At 40.2% G+C, this 20,825-nt stretch overlaps 1 protein-coding gene across 1 annotated transcript; it reads right to left on the reverse strand.

Moving 5' to 3' along the window:
- Window positions 1–943: 943 nt before the first annotated feature.
- On the reverse strand, window positions 944–19,441 carry wbp1lb (WW domain binding protein 1-like b). The gene is made up of 4 exons (XM_061830230.1): window positions 19,035–19,441; window positions 9,420–9,522; window positions 7,394–7,555; window positions 944–6,873 (listed from the first exon to the last, which is right to left on the reverse strand). Exons 1-4 carry the CDS (start codon window positions 19,179–19,181, stop codon window positions 6,098–6,100), a joined length of 1,188 nt encoding a protein of 395 aa, XP_061686214.1. The 5' UTR covers window positions 19,182–19,441; the 3' UTR covers window positions 944–6,097.
- Between the last annotated feature and the right edge of the window lie 1,384 nt (window positions 19,442–20,825).

Raw genomic sequence — 20,825 nt, forward strand, 5'->3', positions numbered from 1 at the left:
GAAGAATTTGCCTCCATAATTTTAGAACTATAACATACAAAATTTATATAAATAAAGTACATATATATCCATCCATTTCAAAGCTGCTTATGCCCACTAGGTTTGCGGAAGTGTTGGTTCAATTCCCGGACCCGCCTGTGTGGAGTTTGCATGTTCTTCCTGTGCCTGTGGGGGTTTTCTCCCATGTCCTAAAAACCCATTAACTCTAAATTGTCCCTAGGAATGATTGTGAGTGAAACTGTTGTCTGTTTCTGTGTGCCCTGCAATTGGCTGTTCAGGATGTATCGAGTCTCCTGCCCGATGATAGCTGGGACAGGCTGCAGTACTTCGACCCTTATGAGGATAAGCGACTCAAGAGAATGGCTGGATATATATATATATATATATATATACACACACACACATTATAACTAAGTCATTTTGTAAATCACAAATTACGATTATATTACTGCAGGTAAAAAAAAAAAAAAAAAAAAAAAAAAGCAGATCATTCTCAGGTATGTAGTAATTTGAGGCCAGTGCTCTTCTAGTCACACTAGAGGTTTCCAGAAAAATTAACAATATGTTTAATTTGCAACAAAGTGAAGATTTGTTGGCACAAACTGCTCATTTTGGTCTTCCATTCCCCCTGCCCCAGAGGTTTAAATGAATGTACTGAGCATAATCTTGTTGACAGCAAAATACCTAAACATGCTTTTGCACCTATTATTTGCCTCAATGAACTGCTCAGGAACAATATGCTTTTTTTTTTTTTTTTTTTTTTTAAGAGTAAATACTATGTTAACAGAGCCTCCCTTCATCCACAAAATTCCCTCAAACTCAAACGTAATAAAGTGAGACCCCACCAATAGACAGTCACTTCCTCATTCCTCTTACCAAGATGCCACTGGTTTTGTTCCAAATACAGTTGCCTCGATAATGTACAAAACAAGGGTAATACATGAAAGTTAAACATAACATTTTTATTAAAACCGAAATGTTTATAATGAAGTACATCAATCTTGGTTGTTGACAGCGACATTCAAATAATATGTTCATTCGCACAATTATGAAAGTCTTTGGCATGATATAACCTGATTGGCTTGAACAAATATGTTTAATCATCATGTAGCCTTCACTCAACTTCAGCGTCAGTCTCAATTTGAAACTGAAGGACATGAAGGCTAAATAAAGCTACTTGTTTTATTTTGTCACAAAGTAAATTTGAAAATAGACTGGTTTACCAATGTTATCATTTTAAATTTAAATTCACTCACGATGGTTCAGCACGAATGAAAAATAGCTCATCTGTGCTGACGTACCACAAGTCCTGATTTTATACCACACAGGACTACTATTTTGATTCAAACCAGACAAAATGTAAATAAAATTGTGCTTAAAAGTTTACCATGGGCACTTTTTTTTTTTAAATAATTTCAACGTTTGTATTGCCTGATGAAAACTTTGTGCTTTGGAAATCTGGTCTATAAAATTTGGAATTATACAACTGAATAGGGCTGTAAAAATATATCTTCAAAGTATAATCAGTGTCCTTTTTCCAGGTACAATCTTCATCAAGCTGTTAAAACTGCGGGAATATTTATATTTACAGTGCAGCTGTACAACATTCTAACAGCAGGTTAGAGATCAATTAATTAATCTTTTCCATGTGGCCATTTTGGTTTTGTAGTGCAACATTGTCATTATTTGTAAATTGCACTGTTCACATTCCCGTGCTAGGAACGTTTCGTCTGGTCTATAAAATGTGAACTGAGATTCAGTCATATCCAACTGGTTTGCTATTTATACACAAGTATTTTTTTTTTTTTTAAGTGAAGACTTGTCCAGTTAATCAAGCCTTCCCATTCAGTTGTTACATTGTTACAAAACATGGGTGACATTGATGATCACTGTAACACAAGAATTTTTAAATGGCTAACTAAGATGGACAGACACCACCACAATGGATTTGAAATGAAATATCTGCTTTAACTGCAGCTTTTCAGCTTTAACGTGAGGATATTTACATCCAAATCAGGTGAAATGTTTAGGAACTACAACAGCTTGTATTTACAGAGCTGCCAACCTATAGAAATTCACTTCCCAAAACATTTGTCTTAATTTCCATGTTTTTAAAATGTCAACATTACCACAGGACCGCAGTATATTTATGAAATATGATTTTTTAAAAATCCATACAAATTGCACAAGAATCATTCTAGAACTGTAAAATTATAGCTTTAATATTGGTTACTACGGTGTATTTATTGCCTCAACCTTGCAACGGAGGACGCAGCTAGAAACTGAATTAAAGCATATGAGATTTCAACAGATCTGTACAGTCAAACTTAGTGGGGGGCAAGGAAAGCAAGGCAAGTCGGAGAGGACCCAAGTGCAAGGACGCAAGGCAGGAATCTCAAAAAATATGTCAAGAAAAGACAACTAAAAGCAACAACAACAAAAAAAACCTGTAAGTGAAGTATTTCTAAAATAAACCTAAACAAAAGAAGACGTGACAAAATCTTGGCATGAGTACGGACGGACATGACTTTAACAAAGCAATACGCAAACGGACTGACAAGGACCGAAAGAAACCAGGGAGTCAAATACATCAAGATCGACGGGACAAGAAACACTTGGACAAGACATGAGTGGCTGGGGGGAGCTGATACGTCAACAAGGGAGGAGGGTAAACGTGAACAGGTGGACGCAAAAAACAAAATGAGCACACAAGACATGGAACACAGGAAACAAAACCAACCAAAATGGAGAGCATGACAGCAAAAACATCCGTCGATGGATAAATTCTGGGTGCAGCTGCACACAGACCCTGAAGTATACTGCGATCATTATTTTTAAGTAAATCACCTGACTTGAATCCCATGAAGTATGCATTTCACTTGCTGAAGACACTAGTGAAGGGAAAAAGCCTCAAGCATAAGGAGGTTTAGTACAGGCCTATCAGCCTGTAAGTCCATTGAAAAAGTTAAACTTTCATAGTGCACCACCGTGGATAAAATCCAGCATCATCCTGCGATGTCTGTGCATTAGCAGACTTCAGGTTGTAACTGACTGCCAAGGATTTACAACCATTTCAAATTGAGGATTTGATTTGTTGTTCATTTGTACCCTTACATTTAGCCCCTTAAAAAGTAGGAGACATATAACACAATTTGAATACCGTGGGAAACTATTTTTACAATTCCACTGAAAAAAAGCTAACATTTTGCCAAGATTCAGGGCCCACAACTTCAGTATTTATACATAATGTGAGCTTCCAGCTCATAAAAACCCATGAAATCACATTAAATCAGTCAATATATGGTACTTTCAAAACTTAGTTGGGAATCACTTTGCTTTCATCACTGCCTTGATGAACCGTGGCGTTCAGCCTGTGGCAATCCCTGGAAGTTACGGAAGCCCAGCTTTTCTTGATGCATGCTATCAGTTCTTTGTTTTTGGGTCTGATGCCACACATTTTCTTCTTGATAATACTCCATTTGATTCTCATTGGGGTTCAGATCAGGCAAGTTGGCTGGCCAGTCAAGCATTATGGTAGTATGGACATCAAACCGGGTCTTGGTGTTTCTGGCAGTATGGGGAGGGGCTAGGTCCTGCTGGAAGTTGAAATCTGCATCTCCATCAAGATTTTCAACAGAAGGAATGATTAAATCTCTAAATCATGAGAGTAGACCATTGCACCGACCTTAGATTTAAGAAAGCAGAGTTGACCAGCACCTTCACTGGACATTGCACCTTAAATCATGACTCACTATGGATATTTCACACTGGACCTCAAGCAGTTTGGTTCTGTTCATTTGCAGTCTTCATCCAAATCCTTGGAGGCTGATGCCCAAAAGAAAAGAACACTTTGTACTATAGAATTTTGGATCCTTGCTTAACGGTTCAGACCCTCTCCTTAGCCCAGTTGAGACACTTCTGACCTTGGCTCAGGCTCAGAAGCAGCTTCACCCGAGGAGCCCAAAAGTTATAGCCCATCTCCTAAAAAATGCATTTGAATGTGGTGGTTGTTGTTGAAGCTATAACTGGTCTCATTTTACTCTCTCTGCTAGATTCTTGAATCTTCTTTGTTTGATCATCTGCTGATGCCCACAGTCATCTCTTTTGCTGCTCCTTCTACTCTCTTCTGCCATATTTTGTCCTTCCACTAAACTTTCCATAGCACTCTGTACAGCCAGCTTCCTTAGCGATGAACTTTTGTGGCAAATGCAGTTGTCCACTTTGTCGTCTTCCCCATACAGAACCCAACTGAGACAATTGAACCAAAATGAAGCAATTTAACATCTGGGGAAATCTGTCCCAGTGAGTTTGAGTTTAATAGAGGATTAGTCTGGCACTCAGTTTAAAACCTTTATGGCTTGCAAAATTTAAGCAGACTTGACAGTATTCTAATTTTATGAATTCCTCATTTTGTTGATTTTATGAGCTGGTATTACACACATTTTATCCATCCATTTTCTGAGCAGCTTGTCTTCACAAGGGTCACTGGAGTGCTGGAGCCTGTCCCTGGTGTCATCAGGCAGGGTACACTCTGAACTGCTTGCCAACCAATCACAGGGCACATAGACAGAAAACAGCCGCACTCACAATCACACCTAGGGGCAATTTAGAGTCTCCAATGAATGCATGTTTTTGGGATGTGGGAGGAAACCAGAGTACCCGGAGAAAACCCACACAGGCACAGGAAGAATGCAAACTCCACACAGGCAGCGCCGGAATTTGTACCCCGGTCTTTAGAACTGTGAGGCCAACGCTCTGACCAGTTGCTCACAGTGCTGCACATACAAATCATGTAATATAAAATACTTGAAATTGTTTGAATTGTGGGCCCTGAAGTATTTTTATTTATTTATTTTTTTAATGGAATTATGGAACTTTGCCATGATACTCAAATATTTTGGAAAGGGTTTCTATGTATATAAATTCATACACCGTTCACGCTTATTTTGATAAAAATACCCTCAAAGTTAAAAGTCTTCGGTAGAAGCACAGTTTGTGTCATTTAAAATCCATTGTAGTTGTGTTTAGAGTCAACAAGATAATTGTATTGATGTCCCCATATATATGGACCTCACTGTAGATGCCACAAACACTTTAGATGGACAAATGCTTGAGTCTTGTCTTGTGCAAATTATCAAATGTATATTTGTTTGTTGTCACACAAATATTAAACAGTAAATTTTTCCTTAGCCTGGTAGGGTCATAATTTCAAATACAGAAACTGAGATGATTGCTTTTATACCGTGCTGCTGGTGAAGGCGATAATCTGCTCAGGTAACTCAGAGGCTCTAATGTTCCTCATATCAGCACTCTGGGTAGGCACATTGCACTAACATTCATGAAGTTAATAAAAAGGCAACATATGAAATCAACAACATCAACCATCCATTGTTTTTGTATCCCTAAGAAATTAACATTTTTGCTGTAATGATGTAATTATGCAAAAACAGAAATGCCAGGCTGAGTCAAAAGCTTCATTTCTATATGATAAATACAATTTGTGCAAAGTAGGAACTGCTCACATGACGACTTGTTAATGCACTTATAGCTAGTGGTTCAGAATGAACAAAAAAAAAAAAGAAGCATTTTCTTACAAATATGCTGGGGGGAAAAAGAAAAAAAAAAAAGCATATTCAGGCCCTGGCCAGATGTTTCTACAGTATTTGCTTGCTTGCTCAAACACAAAATACGTAAAAAGGGCTTGTCTTATGCTAATTTCTTGCCTCCAGACGCAGGCAACAGGTTGGACACACCTGGTGAATAAATCAGCCACCTTCTTGTTACTGTTCCTGATGTTACAGTGATCCAGTTTTTGCTGTGTATCACGTGGGGAGGAAGATGCAAGGTGACCCAAATGTGTGACGTACATCGTATTCACCAGCTATCTTCTGTGTAAGCAGAAGTCAGTCAAGGCCATTCCATGTTCCAGTGTGTAGAACAGCTCTATTAATCACTTTGAAAATGTTTCTTCTGGATCTCACAACTGATTCGCACCTATACTCACTTTCCACATCTTGGGGCTGAAAACTCTTCGTGTCACAACCCCCCACCCCGACCTCTACCCCCCAAAAAGCTTCCATGTTCCATGGTGTCTGTTTCAACCCTGTGGCTCAGTGTTGGTGCTGAGGTGGGGACTCTCCTGCTCATTGATGGTTTGGAGAAGGAGGGACACTGGAGGGTGCAGTGAGGCACTGCTTGCGAGCTGCGGTGGTTGGGAGGAACCTGATGCCGCTCGCCTCTCTGACTCACCACCCAACTGCTCCTCTTCCACACTGAAGGAAGACCGGTGAACACAACTGTCACAGAAGTCTCCAGCCTCCTCCTCATCATTTCCTTCACGGCCCAGCAGGCTCTCCAGCTCCCGCAACTCCTTACCTTCCAGCCCACCTGTTCCACTACAACCATTGCTCCCACGTGAGCCACACACGCAGACTTCGATCCCAGAATCGCCTGTAAATCTTCGTCTTCTACCATTAGGGAGTCTATCTTTGTCATCTGATAAGTCCTTCAACAGAGGATCCTTGCAGTCGCTTCCTTTTTCCTCAAGATCGAGTCTCTCCCCACCAATCTCCTCTGACAATAGTATCATGCCTGAGTCCTCTGTTGTCTGTACAGGCTTGCTGTCAGCCTTTGGCGTTAAATCTAAAGCAGGTGGTTGTGGCTGCCCTAGACTAGGTCTGTTGCACAGAAGGTCCAACTCAGGGGGCGCTGGGGTTGGTTGTACTGCTGGACATTGTCCATCCTGCTGCTCAGGGTGAGGCTGTGAAACTGCTGAGGATGGTGTTGTGTGTAAGGCACTATAGGGTGGCGGGGGAGTAGGCGGCCGGTTCACTACTTCTTCGTAATCTGGAAGGAGGTAGCTTGGAAGAAACCCTGGGGAGAAAGACAAGTGGAAGAGATTCAGTACGAGAGCTGGAGAAACAAATGTTGATAAGACTTAAGAAACCTAATCACACTTGACAGGTTTGAATTGCTAAAACAAATATATGAGGAAATCATGAAATGTCAGACTGGTCGACAAATTTGTCTGACCAGAAAAAAACAGAGAACCCATTGCTTTGTGTGCAGCACAGATAGAGCAATAAGTTTCTTTTTTCCCATAATATGGTAGCAACAGGGTTTTTTTTTTTTTCCCAGTTCTACAGTTTACTCCCACATTCCATAAACATGCATGGTAGGTTAACTGAAGACTCTAAATTGCCCGTAGGTGTGAATGTGCTTTTTTTTTGACAACAAGTTCAGGGTGCGCACCACCTCACACCCAGATTAAGCTGAGATAGGTGCCAGCACGCCCACTAACCTGGTAATAATAAGTGGTACAGTAATGATAATTATACAATTAGTCAACAAAATCCTCATCAACGAGTGCATTAATGTATTTAACAAGTCTTACTGAAGTAGAAGGGCACTGAGGGATAGTTGTGTGCTTCACGATAAGCAATGAGGTTGATCTCGTGCTGTCGCTGCTGTTGTTGCAGTCGGTGTTTGGTACGGCGATGGTGACACACACAGCAGCAGCTCAAAATGAAGATGATCGCCCAAACCAACCAAAACCCTACAGTAGGGGACAATCCACATACATTTATCATTTTCAAGAACAGTATGCTCGATAACTAGGCTTTACATGATCAGGATTTTTGGGGGCGATCGCTGATCAGCGAATTAAAAAAAAAACATAACAAAAAACGAGAACCAATCACCGATTTGTTCACCTGCAATGTGTCTATTTAAATAATGTGTTGCTTTATTACATTACATATACAGTTGGATAATGGAGACTGAGTATCCTCAAAAGTCATCTTTAGTACAGTGATGCCCAACCATTGTGCCGTGATACATTACTGTGCCATGTGCGCTCTTCAGGTTAGATGATAAAATCAATGATGTCATTGTTGAATTATACAGCATAATGTTAAAAGGCATAATGCCTCTTGAACGGCACAAAAGTGCTTCAAATGCTGTCATGAATGTAAAGATTTGAGACTTGTTTTACTCTGAAATAGGCTGAAATGATGGACTATAAATCTATTTCCACAATTTCATTTTAGAAGTATGTCTCCAAATATGAACAAAATGGAGGTTGATCAAAGCCCCATAATGGATCGGGTTTAACCAAAGACAGGTAGTGATTTTTTTTTTTTTTTGGGGGGGGTGTAGAAAAGTGGAGATTTTTGTCCTTGTTAACCCGCCCACCAAAGAATATACCAGTCACTGTGATTTTACTGGCACGTATGCGCCTACGCGCTATCGCACTCGCAAATCTGCACAGTTGAGCACGGAGTGGGAGAAAAAAAAAAAAAAGAGTAAAATTTGTTACGAGTAGAAATACATAGATATTGAAAGACGTCACTTATTTTGTGTAGTCTTGACATTAATTTAGGTGTAACAAAACCAGCCTGATCCTAAACAATCAGTATTCACCCAGTAACAGGAAATTCAAGTTAACCGTATTGAGCATGTTCGCAAGTTAGGCCAAAAGCACATCAGAGCTTCTTCACATACTGCGAGCGCATTTACGTCGAGAGCCATCAACATCATGAAACATATGTCAAAAGAAATTCAGTTACGCTGAAAACATTTCTGGGATATAACACAGGTAATATTTCAGTATCTAACTATTATAAGTATGAGATTGTGATTTACTTTGACTTCATCTAAGTTCTAACGTTAGACTAGTCTGTCCACGTATCGAAACACGGTCATTTTCCGCCGGTGTACCGCGCTATCTTGAAGTTGTTTTTTTTTCCTGATTTAGCAATAATTTGTTATTTTTAAATTTTAATTTGCAGTTATATTTGTTAATATGAAAAATCCTCTGAGTCATCAACATCACATCAGTATCATTGGACTAGCAGTATCATGTATGACTTTTTTAATATATAAGTGTTTATTATAAGTGATGTACAAATTATGAACTTATTTGTTCTGATAACTCCCAAATATCATTTTATACATAGCCAGTAAATTATTTTAAAGTCTTGAGATTCAATCCCTAATCACACCCGCAACTTTATATCTGCGGGCATGACTGACTATACCCATACATTTTTCAAATGTGACTGATGCACTCCTCTGCACTGATTAAACGTGTACAAAATCGTGAAGGTTTACCATTAAATCGAACAAAGAATCTTTGTAATAGAACAATCCATAAGCCTTGCTGCCACTCTAGTACTAAAAAGATGGAAACTCAAATTTTGAACTTTTCTTTAAAATTTTCTCTCTGAGACCAAGACAAGGAAAAAAAATAACGCTTTACTCACTTTTATTGCATTATGTCAATATGACAACAAGAAAGATGGATTTTGACGATTACTTGAGTCGAGCCAGTGTACTTGCCTTGCAAGAACAGCAAAACATGTAATCAAATCCTGGACATTTGTGTTGTGACTGCAGGCTATAAATAGCCAGACACTTACACCAAACCTCATAGTAGTAACTGCAACACTGAGATTCTCCACAGCAGTGACCCGATTCACACATGTAGCTCTGGTTGTTTACACCTTCACAGACCAACAGGCTCTGCAAGATAGTTACAATAAGGGGAGTGGATTGAATTACAATTCAACCTGAAAGTTTAAAACATCACGAGGCATGTAGTTCTGACATTGCCTGCTAATAATTAGAAATAGATCTCTGAAGACCCAAACTCTATTGATACATAAAGATGATTACTTCATTTGTGCAATTTTCGTTCACTGTAAGTGGAAGCAACAAATTCAATAACTATGGTAACTTACTACACTTATATTAAAAAGAGACTGTTATTGTGATCAATGATCATTTACTGGTGACTAAAAACCTATAAACTTAAGCTATTGCCATTACAAGAGGCATTGTATTGACTTAATTTAGGCAACTTTTGTGTCTCTCAGTCCTGTGCTCTTCAATCTTTACACCCCCAGTTGGCTGCATCACACTTCAATACACCATGTTCGTCATAGTTATAGTACGTAAAAATCAAACTTGTTTTAAAAAAAAAAAATGGATGAAAGGGCAACATTTGATTAAAATGAATTCTTAAGGATATATCGCATGTATTGATATTTGACTTCAAAAGCAGGGCACTGCCTGAATAGCGGTCACCTACCTGATACCTAATCAATGATGACAGCATTGAAAGATGAGAAAACACTAATCAAACTCACATGTGCAAATGGTATGGAGTTGTCCAACAAGATATTTTCTTTTGAATTTGCTTAATGATTAGCCAGTCAAAGAGCCATAGAAAGCTAAATATTTTTTCACCTCACTCTAGATTACCACCACAGGTCCTGACCTGAAAGACATGATAATGCAGGGTCCAAAATCCCAGACCAATTTCTCAACCTCATCGGCCACACTCACACACAAAAAGAGTCCTCAAACTTACTGTGTGCTTCCCTTTTCTTGCCTCATACATCTACGTACACATACACACACAAGCATCTCTGCGGAAATTTCCAAGCAACAGTACTGAGACCAGTCCACACAATCCACTTGATCAGCACATATTCACCTGCTGACATACAAGTGGCCGTAGCCTCACACATCTGTAATAACCATGATTTCTTACCAAACCTATTTATTTCAAATATTTCAAAATGCTGTTGGGCAGAGATATTGAATTCACAGGGTAACCCACGCTGTTTCCCGACATGACTTCTCAAATAACTCAAGATGTTTTCATTGATCTACTGGCTTTTCCCAGCTTATACTCTAAACATGGCCACCTGGGTCTTTTTTGCCAGTTGATACACGAAGCAGTTTAGTGTGGCGCGTTTCAGCTTCTCCTCCATTAAAACACAAAAACAGTCCTTTTGTTCAAAAACATTCCCTGTTGGGTACACAGTGGGCTGAAGAAAGTGATGTCAATTAAAAGGATGAACAATACAAATGCCACTCAGCTAAAGTCTAGTGTATACTGAATAAAGTGTCACTGGGATTTTTGCTGGTCTAAGATGCAAACTTGTAGTTTAAAAATGCGACTCAACATCTCAGAGTCGAACAAAAGCGAGACACAGACGTACACTGATGACGCAATGGCACTAAGTGAAGAGTGAGCATATGTTCATTCCAAGATTGTATCTTTTTTTACCACAGAAACAATAATTCCATGTTCTTCTCAGTACTTTGCTCAAGTCATAGGATGTGAAAATTCTTAGTTAAACAATAGACTAGCATGTCAAGCTCTAAGGTACTCAAATTTGAGAACAAAAAGGAGGTCACTAACTGGTGGACTGTGTCTGGGCCCGGACCAACCACCCAAAGAACTTTGAACTCCGAGTAGCAAAATGTTCCTGTGGCCCATTCAGTTTGTGTGTCCATCATGCTGAATAGTTCAGTGTAGCTCACGAAAATGAGGTCGATTTTGCTCTTAATGGCACCTACTTGATCCCAAAAAAAAAAATGCTGGTACAGTATTCCAAGCTTTTAATGTCTTATTTGGAATCTTCATTTCTCTCCAACATTGGAACATCAAAGAGTCACCACCGGCAGGACTCACACCAGGGCTCGTCTCCTCTGGCCCACCTCAAGAAAACGCCCACGCCTGCTTGGAATCGGACCTCCACTCCTGAGAGGGACCAAGTCTGCCAGGAGTCGACCTTGCCAATGGCGAGCACAGAGGTTGTCTTGCCTGCTCCTTGGTCATCAAGTGCTGCTTAGAGGGAATACATAAAGCTTGGTGTTGGAAAGTCTCACACCCCTCAAACCCGGCCAAAGAAGATGCACATGCCAGCTTGGGCTAAGCTCTACGCTCCTTAGTGGGACCGAGTCGGCCAGCAGTGGATCCTTGCAGGCTGGGCGGCAGCAGATATTCCCGCTGAGCTTGTGGCAGCAGCTGACTTCTGGTCTGACGCTGCAGCTCGTCAACACTTCTCGGCAAGGATGGAGTATATCCAGACTGCTTCTTATCGACCAAGTGTGACTCAGCAAAAAAAAGTTAAAGATCGGTGTTTGGAAGCCTGACTTTTTTCTAGCCTGGCCGAGGTAGACGCAGACAGCTACTTGCGCTCAGCCTGCCGCTGATTAGTGGAAATAAGTTGGCCATCTCACCACGAGCTGCTACTGCACTACATGACAGAAAAACACTAACACTCTGGGACCCTCCGTGCCTGAGTTACAGTTCCACTTACAAAGGCTTTTAACAATTACTGCTCTCAGGTCACAAATGGCAAATATGCCCCTGTCCCAGTTTTTTTTAATGTGTTGCAGGCAAATTCAAAGTTCATCAGTTTTAACGATAGACAACCTTTTTTGTAGTGCAGTCAACTGAATATAGTTTGAAAAGGATTTGGAAATTATTGTTTTCTGTTTTTAATTTATGTTTTACACAATGCAAGAACTTCATTGGACTTGGGATTTTTAATTAAAAGTTTATAATGGCTATAATGCTTGGACTCTTGAACGAATATTTACATGTTCCAGTCAGAAGATAGCTGGGATAGGCTCCAGTACTCCTGTGACCCTTGGGAGGAAAGGTGGCTCAGAAAATGGATAGATGGATGATCAATGTAAAATTAGAAGACAATGCTTCACATAACAGATTATGATCGACTTTCGATGTTTTAATTTATTCTATTGTTGATTGCGGGATTTCTTTGGGTGTGTCAAACTAAGAACAGCATCTTGATTAAAACCCGACTTCTATAAACAAATTGAATGTCTCATGGCACGCAACGGGTGCAAATAATCTGGATAGACTGGATTAGAGACTTGCTTCCAAACAGGCAAAATGAAAACAGCTACTATTATTATATGAAAGGCATATTTGACACCCAGATATCAACGTTGCACTATTAAAAGTTTGACGCTTGAAAATTCTAGGCTGTTGAGAATGAGGAGACAAGGGCACCCCTAAATGTCCTAGTGCAGTGATTCTCAACTAGGGTGTCATGGCACATTAGAGTGCTGTGAGTGCTCTTCTGGTGTGCTGTTGGGAAATTATCAGCTTTCCCTTAATTGGTCAAAATATTCTTCATTTACAACAGATATTATATATTTGTTCATATATCTATGGCAGTGGCATATAAAGACAGAACAAATAAATGCACCTCGATTATTAGATGGCAGAAAGTGTACATTTGACTCGTATCCATTTTTGTGACATTTTTCTCCATTGGTACGCCGTACGATTTTTCAAATGTAAGATATGTGCCTTGGTTCAATAAAAGGTTGGGAATTATTTCCCTAGTGTCATAGAATACCAGTGCAAGAAAGAATTCTTGCCAACTAACAAGGAAACGTTTTAGTTTGGTAGAATTGTCTGTCACTGGCTTTATCTAAAAAGTAATAAACTAGATAAACACGTGACAATAATTAAGTATACAACAGGTCTGTCACGATAATCACTGACTTATCGTTCGGTAAAATTAATGCAATAGTTTTGCAGGTCTCTATAAATTGTTGCCGTCGTGGCGAGTCAGTGTGGAGATTACAAAGTGAGCCAACAGAGTTGGATGGCTGTGTCATTAGCGGCTCGTGGACTCACGGAATGCCAGCGGGCCAAAATACTCTTCACAGTGTTGCCTTTGTCCAATGCTCCGCTGCCTTGCTCCATTTGCAGCACACAGATTCACAACAGAGACAATTAAGGAAGCGTGAAGTGTTTGTGGTATTTGCAACCAACACTAATGAACTAGCTTGGTAACTAACAAGCTTGCGAGGTAAGGAGTTTGCGCCATCGTAGCGCCTCTCGGAGGTGTGTGTGTCTGTGTGTGAGTCAACAATAAAAACAGGGCCATTACCCGTTTTGTTGAAGCAAAACCTCAGTGGTATACACTATTCAGCCAGTAGTTGACAACACTGAACATCAATATACGATTTGATTTTTTTTTTTTCTTCAGATGACTAAGCGCTGGATTTAAATGGAGATTTTTTTTTACAATCCGAATGAAATCATTCTGATCCCGCCTATACACGACGTGCACTATAACGAATTGGAATACCAGTGTGACATGCGCATTTCATTGTGAACAGCACATCATTTAGTTGGGATTGCTTTCATCCATCCATTTTCTTAACCGCTTATTTTAACTTGAAATAAAAAGATAGATTAAAACATCTATTGCATATGAACTCCATCGGGAGAGACATATTTAAGATGAGCGTAAATGATGTAACAACGCAGATGAAGTATGTGCAGACAAAGCTTTTTGTGGCTCCGTACCATGTGTACCATCTGAATGAAAACTCTGAAAGACAATACACATGGTGGAAATGTACGACTTATTAGTTTGGCAAAAATATTCTACTCGTGAAACCAAATGAAATTTGTTTCGGCTTCGGCCGAATTATTCCGATTTAAGTGTTTATATGGGGCACTGTCATTCAGTTTGGGTTTCTTAGAAGACGATAATTGGACAGAATCTCTGTAAAACCAGACTTGCCTTGCAGACCTTTGTTCTGTATTTCAGAAGAGGGGGGCTGGGGTTGGTGGTCAGCGGGGCTCAGGATAGGGGAAGACGTTCGTGTAAGGCTTACTTAAAGTATGTTTACATACTTATAATACGATATGGCTCGCAAGCCATCAACAAAACGTTAAGTAGGCTACCACGCTAGTGCTAGGACTTGTGGTTGTGTGTAAACATGCTACCATTCTGTTGAACACATAATCAGACCAGAGGAGTGAATTCCAACCTTTTAGGAGCCAGAGCGCATACTTTACAACTGAAAAATCTCACAAAAAGAAGATACAGTACATGAATTGACCCCACCGTACAGGGCACTTAACGGCACGTGCGCTGACGTAAGAAAAACAGTAAAAATGGCAAATACAATACAATACATTCTGAACTGAGACAGACTCCATGCTTCTGATTTCATTCAAATCAACGTTATATTATAGATTCTAAATACAATACATTCTTAACTGAGAGAGACGCCATGCTTCTGATTTCATTCAATCATTCACACGTAGCAATGTTATGCTAGCGGAGAACGTCTCATTCATTTATACGAGACGTGTATTAAAAATCAAATTTAGGGCATATCTTCGTGCAAACACAGTCTGGTTAACTTTCGGCCGCGAGCCAGCAAGAAATCGATACGTTTGTGCAGTCCGATCACCGCTAAATATCGCTCAACAAAGAATAAGTGTGTCAATCGTTCACGCGCAGCAGTTTTATGCTAGCAAAGAACTTCGAATTCATTTATACGAGAAATGTATTGAAAATCAAATATAGGGCATACCTACGTGCAAACATATCTGTTCCGGTTGATATTAGATGGATTTAGTTGATGATGCGGTCTTCCACAAAGTTTGATCCATCGAAGGCATTTTTCGTACTGGGTCTTCGGTTTTGGAAAGGGTACGAATTGAACTCCACCAACTAGTCTTTCAGGATACCTGTCGTCACTATTACAAAGTCCGTGACTACACCTCTTAACCATATTTTTTGTTAAATAACCCAAATACGTGATAAAACGCCAACTAAACCTATACTGGACCATGCAATGTTGTCTGAGAAAATGGCGGGAGCAAAAACGGGCTTTGGTTTATGCAGATCTCTGGCCTCTGATTGGTCAGTGACGCGGACTGCGCAATATCCACGGAGGGGTCAATTGTTGTATGTACTTACTTCCATTTAATAGAAGACCATTAACTCGACTGGTTATCATTTGTTTAAACTGATTGGTTATAGTCCCAAAAATCCTGATTGTGTAAAGCTGGGGTGCTCAACGCGTCGAAGCAGTTTTGGTCGATCGCGACGGTGTGCCACGAAAAATAAAAAAAAGACAGACGTTTTTTCTGACCTTTAGCTCACCACGCATGTGCAAACGACGACAGTACAGGAAAACAACCTGGTCGGAGAGTTGCCTCGATTTTAAGCCCTCGTTTAAGAAATCTTATCAAATATGAGTATGGATGCTGCAGTAAAGAAGACAAAAATGACTTTCATCACTTTCACCCGGAATTGGAGGTGGACAACTTTTTAACAATGTCATTGTCGAAGTGCGTTTGCCGCATCTGCGAGTGTAATGAAATGTGTAGCGGCATTTTCAAACTGTTTATGGAAAATACGACACCGACATTCCATCGAAAAGCAAGCTGAGAATGAGAAAAGTGAACGAACTAAAATCCCAATTGGCCGCACAGTAAAATCTCTGCTCTGTAAACAGGGTTCATACTCAGTCTGACCCAAAAATTTAAGGGCTTTTTAGGGGCATTCTTAGGGGCTGACACGAAAAATTTAGGGCCATCGTGGGAAATCAAGAGTAAGGAAAAAAGACTCACACAATGGTGCCATCAACCGTTCTTGGTTCATCAAATGTTCCAGTACCTCAGTACCTGTGACAGTGATCACCTGTCGCCCCTTGTGGTACTTCTCATTGATATGACTATTGTCAATGTCTTCACGTAGTCTACAGAAAAACAGATTCTAACTACAATTGCAACTACAAATGTCTTCTATTGATGTCTGTCTCAGCACCCCTACTCTAGCTCCTTGAGCCTACCCAGTGCCTCCTCTATTTCTTGCTGCAGAGGTGCCAAAGTGGCTCTCTTGTCCTTTGCTCTGCCTCTGAGTGCATTGGCCTCGGTGATAAACCTCAGATTCCTCTTTTGTTCTGCCTCCTCACACAGCCTGTTAGCCTTATCAATAAGCGTAGATATGTCAGACTCTATTCTAGCTTTTTTGCCTTTGAGGCAGTAGAGATGAAAAGTGGGCAGCGATGCCAAATGGAGCCAGGTACGAAGTCTTCCTTTCCCCACAGTGGTAGTTTTTAGCAGTGTCACTGTCTGGGAACATGACTGCAAACACTTTCAAATTATTTTCACAAGATTTGTAACTGTAATGGCTGCAGATCACTTTTAAAGTCCACACGATCTCTGCCTTTAACGAGTCCGTCTTCGTGTATTGAACTACGTTCATAAAGCCTGACTTCCGGCTGGTTGAAGTCGATGACTGGACAACTGTAGGTTTGCATGCACTGCTAGTACCACTGCCTGAAGTTGATGATTCACTATCTTGATATTTTAGAAACAGATTCATACCAACGGAAGATGAGAGAGTCTTCGCCAAATCTGCGTGTCTCCTGTTTTTCCGGTGCGACTCCAGCGCTTTGACGCCCATCTTTTCAACCTGGTAACTGCTTGCACAGATGGCAGTAAAACATGTGCCGATGTTTTGGATCTCGACGAACCCAGCTCCCAAACTCCTAGCTTTCAACCCAAGCATATTGAAAAATGCACTTCCCCATGATACAAGTTGGATCGATGAAAGAACTCCGCTACGTCGTAACGAAGACGAAGTGAAATGCCTACTCAAGGAAACAAACAATGGAATATCGACAAGATGGCGACGAGCTGTCAACACGGTGACTTCCGTTGACAATTTCCGGCAGTTTTGGACGCCAGCCGGACGCTTTTTTTTTTTTTTTTAAATAAAAGATTATTTTTTTAGAGAGAATTTTGGAGGTAGAGGTCCTCCCTTTGATTTTTTTTTTTTTAAATTTAAGGCCTTTTTAGGGGCTTGACCGGTTTTCACGGATTTTTAAGGACTTTCAGGAGCCCCTAAATGCACCTTCAAAAATTTAGGGTTTTTTAGGGACTTTTAGGGCCGCGTGCGAACCCTGGTAAAGGAGTACAGTTACATGGCGCTGTGAAGCCGTGGCTGGTGTGGAAGGACATTGAAAATTGTGTTTCTCACTGTAGTTGGACGAATCCACTGATGTGAGTGACACAGCCCAGGTGTACATTTTCATTGGTGGTAAAAAAAAAAGTCTGGGCATCCCTGGTGTAAAGCCTACTGTACAAGAAATTTTCTATACTACTTGAACTCATTAGCTTTTGTGGGTGACCTAAAGCATATGCCAGGGTTTTATTTTGAAGGTAGCCCCCGTGGCACATTGTGGGTGGGGTGAGGTATTAATGTAATACATATTACAAACAATTTTTGTTTCAGCTGGTTTGAGTTCAACTTATTTCACGCCTGAAAACAAGCAGCAGAGCATCTTCCTCATCAAAAGGATGATCTCTCTCTATCTGTATACCTAATTGGTCATGCTGATTTGAAACGATGGGGCTTAATCCCTTCAGGACCAAAGTTTGAATCATTTGCATTGGCATTATATATATTAAATGAACTGCCTTAACTTACACGTGAGGTCTCTATCCAGGTGACCCGCTCAAGTTTGCTCAATATGGCAGCACCCAGAACATTTATCAGTCATTTTTAAATTGTTGACTGTGCATGAAATTCGCCATACTTTCATATTCCTTACAAAAAATATAAACGCTTCACTGCTGCAAAATAAGAAAAAAAAAAAAAAACAGCTCACATTAATCGGTCTGTCCTAAGCAATATTGCTATAGTACTAAATGACACCAGCAAAAAAATTTAAGTTTTTCAACATACTGTGATTTGAGAAATGTTTACCAATAGTATTCAAGCAAATGAAACCGAAACTCATGTGAAAATTTGTAGTACTTTGCTCTTTCACCCGCTTTATTGCACTCTTGCATTAATACACTCCATTATGAAAATGTATTTTAAGTCTGTCTCTCAAGGTGAGGTTTCTGGTGATGAGAATGCATTAAATATTTGAATTGCAATGTTGCATAATGTGTGAATATTTGCATTAACAAATGGAGAGTACAGTTTTCCTTTCGATGTGGATTGTCTTTTGAGATGGATTCGCAATGAACTTAAACTAATACTGAACAGACTTTTAATAAAAAAAAGAAGCCTTGATAAATTACAAGTGGGGCGACGACGTTCAAGAGCGAAGTGTATGAAACTATCATGTGGCTAAAGCGCACAAATGCAAGGCCCCGATTCCTCGAGGGTTTCTTAACTTTAGCAATGCTAGTTTTTAGCGACGCTACTATCTGGCTCACATTCTCGTCGTAAGCGCAAGACGTCCAAAAAGTAGGCAGTACGTAACAACTATGTATTTCTACGTGTTCAATGCGACAGCAAATGGCTGAATGTTTAACAAAGTCGTGAATGTTTGCACTGAGTGTGCCTAGTTCGCCAGGTAAGTAGCAACCAGCTAGCAAGCTAGCTAGCTAGCAGCCCTATCAGAAGAAAAACTCGCTTAGGACACCTTACCCGGTCAGTTGTGGAGGCCGTGGGGGTGACAGAGGCAACGTTGTGCAAAAACAATCCCATTTTAACAGCCCGGGCGACTTGCATTCCTCCCAAAAAGTTGCAACGACAAGGGCAAAAATATGTAACGCTACAGTTCCCAAACTTCATCCGGTGAATAACTTCGACTACTTGTCCGACGCGACCGCGCTTCGAGGCCACTGCGACTGTTGCCTCCCCAACATCGCGGAGCTTTCGATGTGAAAGCAGGGAGCAACTGGTTGTTGTCGTTAGACGCGGCCCTTAGCGCTATTATACAATCTGTTCCTCCCGTTCGAGGGATCGGTTTGCGTCTGCTCCGCTGGGGCGTGGCGTGATCACCTCGACGCCATCCATGTGAGAAACGTGAAGGGCGTTACTGAACATTTGCTTGGAGGCAGTGGTTTAGCGGACTAAGTCGCTATTGGATGACTCGCTCCAAGCTAACCAATCACTGTCTCGTGCGACTTTCCCAAGGAAACTCCGGCGAGTCCTCAGGAGCAACAGCTCGTTTCTATTTTTAACCCTCAACCAACTTTCACATTTACTTTAGATAGATAGATAGATAGATAGATAGATAGATAGAGATAGATAGATAGATAGATAGATAGATAGATAGATAGATAGATAGATAGATAGATAGATAGATAGATAGATAGATAGATAGATAGATAGATAGATAGATAGATTATATCAAACAGTATTACAGTAGAAACTGCAACAGGATGGGTAGATATATGTATAAACAGGACTAATAAAGAGAAACAAAAAAAAAACATGCCAGGAGTCATGAATAAAAAATTAAATATAACAAATAAAGATACTATTAATAGGGGCAAAATGTTAATGTTTTCACAGCTTTTTTTCTTTTTAGCAGCAGACGTAGACATTAAATACCGTACCAGTTCTTTCATCACGACACAGAAAGTGGATTTTACCTTAGCAAATTTGCATTTGTGAAAAATTGATTTTGCAAGAAAGATGATATTAATTAGTGTTCTTTTTCTACTGAGCTGTTGAGTCAGCTGCTGATCATGGTCCGCTACGTTAATAAAGCCGATCATGTCCAACAGTTTTTTTTTTTTTTTTAAGTTCATCCCTCTCCAAAATTACACAACTTACAGCATACCATTGCCACAGCACGTGTGGAGAGGCTGAGCTCTTGCTGTCTGATGACTGGAAGAGCAAGCTCATTTCCCAAGCATGCAAAAGTGCAAGTGTCAAGAGAGGAGCCACAAGTAGTGTGAAAAATAAGGGTCACGATATACAATATGCAATGCTCACTATGTCCTATCACCTTTTGAACCTCATTGTACAGGTCGTGCCTTAAGATATCCCAAAAGTAAGTAATTTCTTTTCAGAGTTGGGTGGACTGCTGTATTTTTTTCAAAATCACCAGAGAACTGGTGTGTTTGGTAGCACGGTGGCCCATAAACTCCCAAGAGTAAGAACAGTAGGGTGCACCATCCACACCCAAGCTGTAAGGCCTACTCCAGGGTTGTGGAACCGCCAAGAGTCTTTGATCTTACAAGTGTCAAAGTAGCTGGGTGGTTTGTTAGACTACTGGAGAAGGACGGTTTCAGCTTCTTGAAACTCTTCCATTTCATCATGACATCATGCTTTGTCTACAGCCATCCATACATGATGACAGTTCAATGTTTTTCAATTTGTTAAAAAGAAATGTTGACTTTTTAAACTTTTGTTTATTGTAGTTACCAACATGTAAAAGGAATATCGTGGTTATTAAAAATATCTCTATATTCTATGGTGGATTCT

The sequence above is a fragment of the Syngnathoides biaculeatus genome, chromosome 9, assembly GCF_019802595.1.
Source record: "Syngnathoides biaculeatus isolate LvHL_M chromosome 9, ASM1980259v1, whole genome shotgun sequence".
NCBI lineage: Eukaryota > Metazoa > Chordata > Actinopteri > Syngnathiformes > Syngnathidae > Syngnathoides > Syngnathoides biaculeatus.